This window comes from Malus domestica, chromosome 02 (assembly GCF_042453785.1).
Source record: "Malus domestica chromosome 02, GDT2T_hap1".
NCBI lineage: Eukaryota > Viridiplantae > Streptophyta > Magnoliopsida > Rosales > Rosaceae > Malus > Malus domestica.
In genome coordinates this window covers 933,936-943,530 of record NC_091662.1, presented here as the reverse complement: position 1 = coordinate 943,530, position 9,595 = coordinate 933,936, and the positions used below count along the sequence as shown (strand labels likewise).

At 39.2% G+C, this 9,595-nt stretch overlaps 3 protein-coding genes across 6 annotated transcripts; 1 reads left to right on the top strand and 2 right to left on the bottom strand.

The window, feature by feature from the left end:
- Positions 1-2,440, bottom strand: LOC103406705 (uncharacterized). Its single transcript, XM_008345695.4, has 5 exons — positions 1,822-2,440; positions 946-1,725; positions 764-843; positions 593-664; positions 1-509 (listed from the first exon to the last, which is right to left on the bottom strand). Exons 1-5 carry the CDS (start codon positions 2,146-2,148, stop codon positions 161-163), a joined length of 1,608 nt encoding a protein of 535 aa, XP_008343917.3. The 5' UTR covers positions 2,149-2,440; the 3' UTR covers positions 1-160.
- Positions 2,441-5,039: 2,599 nt separating this feature from the next.
- Positions 5,040-7,010, bottom strand: LOC103447287 (E3 ubiquitin-protein ligase SIRP1). Of its 4 annotated transcripts, none has more exons than XM_070805204.1 (5): positions 6,910-7,010; positions 6,625-6,732; positions 6,204-6,525; positions 5,802-5,917; positions 5,040-5,516 (listed from the first exon to the last, which is right to left on the bottom strand). In XM_070805204.1, exons 3-5 carry the CDS (start codon positions 6,363-6,365, stop codon positions 5,195-5,197), a joined length of 600 nt encoding a protein of 199 aa, XP_070661305.1. In that variant the 5' UTR covers positions 6,366-6,525; positions 6,625-6,732; positions 6,910-7,010; the 3' UTR covers positions 5,040-5,194. The 4 variants fall into 4 exon arrangements, with proteins under 4 accessions (XP_070661305.1, XP_070661311.1, XP_070661303.1 ...); XM_070805210.1 differs by having other exon boundaries at positions 6,870-6,949; XM_070805202.1 differs by having other exon boundaries at positions 6,625-7,009.
- Positions 7,011-8,510: 1,500 nt separating this feature from the next.
- LOC103418122 (uncharacterized) lies at positions 8,511-9,041 on the top strand. Its single transcript, XM_008356270.2, has one exon. The coding sequence runs from the start codon at positions 8,511-8,513 to the stop codon at positions 9,039-9,041; it is 531 nt and encodes a 176-aa protein (XP_008354492.2).
- The last annotated feature ends 554 nt before the right edge of the window (positions 9,042-9,595 follow it).

The following is a 9,595-nucleotide window of genomic DNA, read 5'->3' as shown; positions in this document are numbered from 1 at the left end:
TTCCGAAACATTGAAGGAGATAATACATTGCCTACATTTACAAATCAAACATAAAGTTTGAATGCTTGGAAGAACAGCGTTCTTCTCTCAAAGTTCATACAACATATCAAGCGATCTCTCAATCAAAATACATATTAAGCAGCTACTCAACGAAAACGCATTAGTAGCCGTGCCCCGGGATCCAAAAGGGATTCTGGTTCTGGTTCTGCTCTTGTGTATAAGTTGCCGGTTTCGATCTCAGCTTCCTAGGGGTGGTGTGAATGTGATCATCACAGAACGGATTGGTTTCATGGAACTTTGAAGTATAATTGTGGTTGTTGTCTCGCGGCGGAGCAAAGAGATTCGGGTGACAATTCTCCTCGTCATCTTGGAATGCAGTCCATCGCGCTGAGTGGATACCGTGTTTCTCTCTTGCCGCATTTCTCAAGCTCTCCATCTCCCCAACATGCTCCTTGAACTCTTTCCTCACCACGTCCAGAACAACTTCTCCATACCGATCGCACCACGACCTGAAAACGAAACAAAAATCCAATGAAAAATAAGAGAGAAAGTACAAGGGGGCGGTGGTTTTAGTTAGAGAAGATTTGCTCACTTGGGAAAGAACTTCTTCAGATCAGCCTTGTCCACCGGAAGCCTGGTCGAAATAGCTTCAATTTGTTCATTCCTGAGCAAATCACAAGAATCAAACTCGTATGTTTTCGATACAAAAAGATTGCTTTTCGATACCAATGTATATGTAAGAAAGACTCATCAAAAGGCTTACGTAAATCGAAGATTTGGATTTGAAGCGCAAAGCTCTGACTGAATTCTTGACAGCTCCTTCTTTATCTTCTCCCCTAAAACCTTCAGATCATACAAAAATAAGAAAAAAAACAACCTTCAATTTCGGATCATGCTTCAAATATAAGCCAGCAAATTACGAAATTAAATCATACGGTTTTGAACCTTGTCAATGAAGAAATCGGAAGGAGAACCATCCGAAAGCAGCCTCCTTTTTATGAGCTTAGTGTCTGGCCCTTCACCCATGGGGATTGGAACAAGCTTCAAGTGAGCCTCACTATCCGATCGTTCGTTTAGCGGCAGCGGAGTTGTCTCGTCCTCCGACTCATTCCTCTTCCATTTCTTGAATCCATCAAAACCCCATTGCTTTTTGGCCGATTTCGAAGGTGTTTGTTCATTTTCGTGGGCATGATCCCCCTGACCCTCTTTCTGTTCTCTCTGAAACAGACTCCTAAACGGTTTCCTCCTTGTTCGATCTGCGCTGCCGTTCTCTTTCACCGGCACCTGTGGCAAGCTTTCCGGCATAAGAATCGACGATTGATCTCCTGCTTGATGCTTAGAAGAGCTGGAAGAAGAGAATTTTGACGAATCAGGCAAATCGAATATGCTCTTTTCTCCCCTGTTTTTCCCATGTTTGTAAGGTGATACAAATCCCAACACCGAAGCTGCCCCTTTGATTTGTTTCACTGCCGAGCTGTGTTTCGATTTGTTCTTCGAATTCAAACCCTCTTTATCTTTCGTTAGCAAGCATTTCTCATCCTTCAAGTCAATTTCCGACCACTGCTCTTGATCTGTATTCTCTTTCGGATCCTTCGCTGGCAGCGACCCTGAAGCGATTATATCTTTGGCCTCGATCTCAGCTCCCTGTGCCTCTAATCGCTGCAGCAACGGCCTTTTCGAAGAATGGTACTCGTCTTCCGATATGCATTTCGCATACAAGAGCTCCTAAACATTGCTTGGTTACTCAGAAAACCAAGAAAGAAAATCCAATCGAAATGAAAAAAAAAAGGAAAGAGTTGAGATTGCAGACTGGCATTTTACCTGCAAGAACAGCAACTTGTCTCTCAGAATAACCGGCTGTTCGTGCTCCGCCACCTGAGAGGCAATGAGGGTTTCGAGCAAATGCAATCGGAAAGCGGACACCTCGGTCTCAGCCAAGATGCCTTCTTTGTGAAGACCCATCAAGTTCAGAATCTGGTGGAAAGAGTCCTGCTGCCACTTGAGGTTATCCGACTGCAGCTTCGAAAGCCTCTGCTCCGCCGCAGGCAACCGCCGCTTCTTGAAGCTGAAGGGAAGAATGGACTTGCACAGGGAGGTCATGGAGTCGTGGATTGTGGAGTAGTACGCGGGCGCGTATGAATATACCATTTTTGAAATTCTGGGTCCTTGATTTGAATTGCCAAGTGGGTTTAACGGAGATCGAATTCGACAAGTTGCCAGAGCCTTGGATTTGGATTTGGTTTTGCGGGTGTTTTTCGAAAAGTGAAAGGAGATTTCTGGGAGTTGCGGTATGTGAAGAAGATTAATGGTGGGTTGAAGGTCGATTGCAGATTTGAAATTTGGGAGACGGGAAAACGGTCACTAGGAAACTAGCCGTTGCGGGAAGAGTCTAAAATGGTAAAATTCGCAAAGGTGCCAAAATAATGAAAATAATTGGTCCACCGAACGGCGTCGTTCGCTGCCTTCCCCTTGGCAAAAGTTTTTATTTTTATTTTTATTTTTTATTGATTTTCTTTTATGAACCTATTTATACATACGAGAGTGTCAGAGCATAGATAAATGGTCAAGAAGTAAGACTAAATTCTCATCCCACACAAGATGGATATATATAAAATAAAAAAATATGAATTCCCACATTGTGTCAAGATCGTCAAAACCGCCACAAACTCTTGTCGCACCAGGAAATATGTACTAAAACTTGAAGGAATACAAAACAGTAAACTGGAGTGGGCTGAAAAATAAAGTTTTATAAAAGCGTGGTTTTTTTTTCTTCACATAGTAACCCTACACTGTAAAACTTGTATAATTTTCAAAATTTATACTGCTTGTAATTTCGGCTCAATTTCGATCGCGACATTGTCTTGAATTGGACATAAAGAAACCTTATTCGTGCCGCTCATCCTTTCCGAGTTATGTCTTAGTCACACATCACATTGAAAACTTTGAAAAGTTTTGGACTCTTGCGTCACTCCAATCAATCAACGAATAATTAATCAAAGTTTATCAATCCTTGCCTAATCATTTATCCATCTATATAATCAAGACAAAGATAAATTAGCTAAATTGGGTCCATTCTTTAGTGACCTCCAGCTAGCCAGTCGTGACACAAAAACAAGGATTAGGGTAGGAAAAGAAGAAGATTTTACCCAAATTAGGATAAAATCCAAGTTAGCATGCTTCATTTTTATAGGAGAAAATGACATTCCACCTTCAAAGCATAGAATATATTTTATTGATATTTTTTCGGTCTTGTTTGAGAGAACCGAATCTTTTATCTGGTTTAGTCTTAACTTGTTACTCCATTTTTATGGCAAACTTGTTTAATGAAAATGACTCGGATTTTGCCAACTCAACAGCTAAACAAAACAGGATGAAGCAAGGCTGCAAATCTTATTTTTATCCAAAACCTTGATGTAGGACAAGATATGAACTTCACAAGGTTTGAAAATTCCTTAACAGATTTTAACCATCTGATGTCGTTTCAGCTTCCAAAACAGCATTTTAAAGTTGGTAATAAAATCAGACTTTTCATTTTTCAATCTAATCAATATTTTTGTATTTCATTAGACTTTCTATGAACTTCACAAGGTTTGATACGAACTTCCCAAAGTCAAATTAAGTCTATTTAAGCCATTTGGCTCCCAGTGTAATGTATTGATTCATAAATGAACAAAAAATCTTTCGGGTTTATCCCAATCTCTAGTGAATTCTAGCTTTTCTATTCTTAGGTTTGCGTTTGTGTCCCATTCAGTACGCTTCCCTTATCCTCTATTTCACCCAAATTCACTCACGTCACTCAATTTCCATCCTCGTTCCTCAGTCTCTGAAGGCTCAAGCGACACCGCACCAAAAAAACCCACCAAAAAAATACTTAAGTAAGAACACCGCACCAAACTTTTATGACCTCACTTATTAACGAAAAACTCATGGATCCACTACTGCCCATCTTTTTCGCGACTTAAGTTGTTATGATCTCACCATGATCTCCCTTAATTGGAAGCGAAGATTGGTATTAACATTTGATTAGTGCAAGAACAAATGATTTCCACTAAACAAGAGAAAGGTCGACCAAGACAGCAAAGACTGTCCTATAATTCACCTGTTCTTGTCCCACCCGTCACATGAGTGGAGCCTTTTCTCTCATCTGATATTCAATTTCAAGGTGGGGAGGTTGGATGGATGGATAGTGATATGTAGTGCAATTACATTCATTCACAAAAGGGATTGCACCTCTTAAAATTTTGTATTGGAGATCACATGTTGGTTCAATAATTTGGAAATCATTGAGAATTTTGGAATAATGTTTAACTCTTTACAATAATTAAAGAGTTATTCCTTATGTAGACTATCACATATACTAAAGTGACTTGCAAAAATAAAAACTGAAAAAGTTCGTTTATAAAAGTCAGATTGAGATTTGTTTGTTATGAGAAACGCTACATATAACTAGTCAAGCATTTTCCCGAAAGATGTGGAAGAGATTTGACGCAACACGAGCATATAAGGATTACAAACGTAAATCTTGAAGAACCAAGGTTTTTGGAATCCATCATAGATGGATAAAATCGAAAGGTTGTTTGATTATTTTTTGAATTGATACATTACATTAGGAGCCAAACGACTTAAAAAGACACAAACACAACCCCTCGGGAAGCTCAGGGTCTTAGTAAATTAAACGACATGAAAGGTTGTTTTATTAGACTTTAAAAATGTTGTTTTGGGAGTTTAAACAACCTCGAATGGCCGTAAACATGACGGGCTCATATTATAACCATGAGTCTTGTTCTTCTTGCATTCTCTTCAAAAAGGACATATTACTCTCAATTCTAGCACGATAATATTTCTTGTTACTTTTTCTGTCGCGATGTTAATTAAATCTGATATAGCCCAACTTTAATTCTTCTTTCCAAACTCTAAAACATTTTATTTTCTTGATATTTTTTCGTCGGAATTGACCCATATCTTGTCCTACATCAAGATTAATGTGTGGAATTATAATCTCCCACAAATTTGCATAAACTATCTACTCACACAAAGACTACTTGGCAACTATTCACTTTAACAAAAACATATTGTAACCAAACAATTAGCACCACAAAGTTAATTGTTCAAACTTCAAACCAACTCTACAACTGCAACTGCAAGCTCAATCTATATTTTACAATTTGCATTTACCAAATTACCAATACAATTACTAGGAGATAATCTCCATTCTGCAACAGGGGCAATGGGCATTGTTGTGAAGCCATGGAACCATGCAACCAGAGTGGAACCTATGGGCACAGGGCAGGTGCACCAGGGTCTCACCTGGCCTGAGCCTCTCCAGGCAGACTGCACACTCATCCTGGTCCGATGACTTCCAGGTCAGCTTTGACCAGCTGAACTTCTTTGACCCACTTGTACTACTACTACTCTTGTTTGCTCCGTAAACTTCTTTCTGCAACTCCCCAAGCAAGACAGATGATCTTCCTCCTCCATCCACACATTTCAGTCCCTTGTTACCACCATTAGTATGCCTAAATTTATCACAAATATAATAAAACACATAGTTAAAACATATCGAAAATCGAGAGACAAAAATAAACAGGTATTGCAGAAGGAGAAAAGAATGAGAGGAAATTTATTCCCGTCGCGTATGTTAGTGCAAGAACCATTATTGTTAAGAAATTTTATGTGCATGAAGGAACAACTGTTTCATTGATATTGTCAAGAACGCATCAATAACATGGATATCGAGGCATTATTGATGTGTCAGCAACAATTTGTTTCATAGCCGGACCACATATTGGTAAATTAATTACCTTTTGGGTTGTGGTTTTCTTTGTGTTCTCAGTCTTTCATCTAATCTCCCCTTGGCTTCTCTGGCTTCCACTCCCAGCTTCTCATCCATGTATGCTTGGTTCAGTATGCTTCTTTGCTATTGTGTCCAATAAATTAATACTGTTATTAATGATTCAAACATGCAAATTGAAACAATGATCATGAAAAATAATCCATATACAACAGGAGAAAATTATATTTGCTTGTAATTTAAATCGGTAGGACAGCGATTTTCACACTCCAGTTTCTCGTTTCTCCTTCTGCGCTCTCTTCTTCTTTTCCTCGATTGATTCTTGTTTGATTCATTCATTTTCGAGGGTAAGAAAAATCGGATGCTTCCAAGAAAATGAGAGAGCGAAAAACACAGAGAGCGATAGAATTACCAGTGAAGAGGTGGAGGTGTGGTGAGATTCATGGTTGCTAGCATACAAACAGAAAGAAGAGCGCCTGGTGCTGCCATGGATGCCGCCGACGCACGGTGACTCTCCGCTCTGATGGACTCGTCTCCTCCGAGCGCATTCCACACCAGGAAGCATTCCAGCCATTAATTTCAACCTCCAAATAACAACTCAAAACCGACAAAGAAAACAAGTGTAGCTCTCTCTCTCTCTCTCTCTCTCTCTCTCTCTCTCTATATATATATATATATGTATATATTTCTCTTATAAATGATACAGTTTTTCCACCATGAAAAGCTGCTTGGTCCTGAAATATTTTCCAAAGAAATGAAGAAGAAGAAGAAGAGGGAAGTTAAACAATAAGATGGAAACAAAATATGGTGGCAGACAAAAGAGGGGTCCATACCATTGATGGTTGTATATACGATCTGCATCAATCATCTTCATCTCTCTCCTCTCAATTATGTACCAGTGAAAACCGTTAAAGTTTCAGAGACGGTTCAACGGCCTACTACTACTACTGGTAAAACAAAAATAAATAGTGTTTACTGCAGTCAGGTTTTCGATGTGGGGCTATATTCTTCAACGAAAATGAGCAAAAGAAAAGTAAAAGATGAGGAGACAAAACAAAACAAAGAAAAGGTGAGAGACATGGGATGGAAAGGTTGAGGGAGTTTCAGTGCAACTTAACCGAAAGCTTCCAACAAGTCCACGAGGTGTGTGTCGAATGAGACAGTGGTGCTGCGTGTTGCTATGAACTGAAAACCTGGCACTTATTAAGGGACAAGGGTGAGCCACGTGATCAACCAAATCTCTTCTTGTAATGTTTCATTGGGCTTTCTAGTAAATAAAATGTCTTTTCTCGGCTGCAGTGAATGGTTTTGTTGAGTACTTCATTTCTTCTGTTTTTGTGTTTAGGTAAAAAGGGTAGTGAATTTGCACATTCTTTTTTGCACTATTTCAATGAATCAAGTAGAATTAAGAGGGGGAAAAGTTTGGCTTCAATGAAACAGGTGTTTTAACTATTAAATTTTATTTCAGAATTGTGAGTAGAGCAGTCTGACCAGCTAGATGGTCAGACACTCTCACAAATGAACGGGCTGCATTATATGAGGGTATTATCGGGTCGCACGTAAGTCCAATCTCCAATCCACGTGGTCTCATTCATTGTGATAATGAGACGTCTTTGTCCTTATAACCTGAAAGTCAATTTGATTGTACACACAAATGGCGTCTTACCCCACATATAAAATCGACTATTTAAAGAAATTATATCATAAATGATCAAATTTATCAATAAATAATATCAAAATTGAATAGAAGTGAATCTTTTTCAAAGTTAAAAACAAGACAAGGTGTAGAGAATCACAAATGTCAGGAGTGAGTATATTTTCTCTCAATAAACAATACAAACGTATCAACCCCAACCCCACTTCTACAATATTTTACTACACAAAGGATATGGACAAAGATCTTATCATGTGAGGAAGAACACACCATGGGTTCTAAGGATCATACAAACTAATATTAAAAGACACTTATTTTTATCTTTCATATACTTTTCTTAATCTTCAGCTCTTAGATCGAATAAATTAAAGAAAATTAATAAACAAAAATTCAAATGGATTACTCAAATCTTCCTTTGTTTTTGTCCAACAATGTGATATTCTAAACTAATCTTAACTTATAATAATGAAAATTCGAACTCATGTACAAAAAAAAACACAGTCCTAATCAACTCGCTTAACACAAGTGGCTCTTTACCACAATGATGAAAATGTGTTGAGCCCTTACATGATAGCGTGTGTTCGAACCCCATCAATGACTAATCTAACAAAACTTATCGTTTGACCAAAAAAAAAAAAATCAACTCGCTTAACCACATCGGCACCAAATCTCATCTCATAAGCACGTAGTTTTCTTAATTGGGCAACAAGAAAAACTAATCACACCATAAAATCTATGCTATGTTCAAGCTCACATTCCAATTTTGTATTCGAGCCCAGCCCATAAGTCATGCAAATGGACGACAATATTAACCTTCAAATTCTGGCCCAACATGGTTTTCAGATTTATCGAAAGGAAAAAAATATAAAATAAAAAAGACCCTAAAAAGCGATAATCTCTGAACAACGTCAAATGACCAGAAACCCCAAAAGCATCCCATGAATTCCGGAAATCTACGTGTCCTCATCCGTCATTGCACCTTCTCCACGGGGCCTCCTCCTCCTCCCAAATAAAAACACAAATACCACCACCACCACCCCTAACCTCTCCACACAAATCAAAATAATGGAGAACCACCACGAACCCTGCTCCCCAAACTCCCTCAAACAAAAGCTCCGCTCCTCCCTCTGCATCATCCCATGCTTCCCTACTCCTAAAGCTCACCACCACGGCGCCCTCACGGCGCCTCCCACTCCGCATGAGGCTGATAATGTCAGCCTCGTGCAAACCTCCTCATTCTCCCCTAATCCCCGGTCCTCGCGGTCTAGGCATCATCACCACCCCCAACACCATTACAACCACCACCACCACAACAATCATTACGAGTTTGCAGAATTGAAAGACAAGTGCAGAAATTGGATTGGGCGCATGCATGGACGTGGCAATGGCCATGGCCGCGCGGGCCGGAGGCATCATTCAGCCGATTTCAAATATGACGCACTCAGCTACGCCCTCAACTTTGATCACGAGGAGTCCAACCTCGAGGATGACCCGCTCTTGGGATTCTCCTCCCGATTACCGCATTCGCCGCCTCGAACATCGCAGGACTCTGTGGCTTCTCCCCCTGCGTCCAAGGAGATAACTGCCTACAGCTAGCGTATGATCCAAAGGCAAGACCTCAGCAATTAATCCGTTCTTAATAATTAATTAATCATTGGGTTTCATAATACACATAAACGTAAATATGGTTTGTTAATTAATTTTCATGGGGGTGTATATATTGGCACGGTTACTAATGTTGCTATGTTTTTTTTACCTTCAATTTATTTTTCTGCAAACTTTTTTCTTTTGCGAACGATTAGTTCTGAATTAGGTTAAATCTGAAGTTTATATTTTGGCTGGGAAATTTGGGAATGAATGCTTGCTGTAAAGTATATATATATTGGGAATAACTTAATTATATATCACTGGATCATCAGAAAATTTCAAATAATAAAGAAATTTAATAGAATCTGAATGAGTTTGCATGATTAATTTCACCCCATCAATTCGATTTGCAGAAGTTCCCAGCATGTGTAGTTCATTACAATTGCAATTCGCGCGTAGCTTCTCTATTGCTCAATTTTCACGCATTAATGCATGCATGCATGCACGCGTACGTAGTCGACCCAGGCCCAGATTTGATACGGCAAATAGTAAATGAAGAAGAC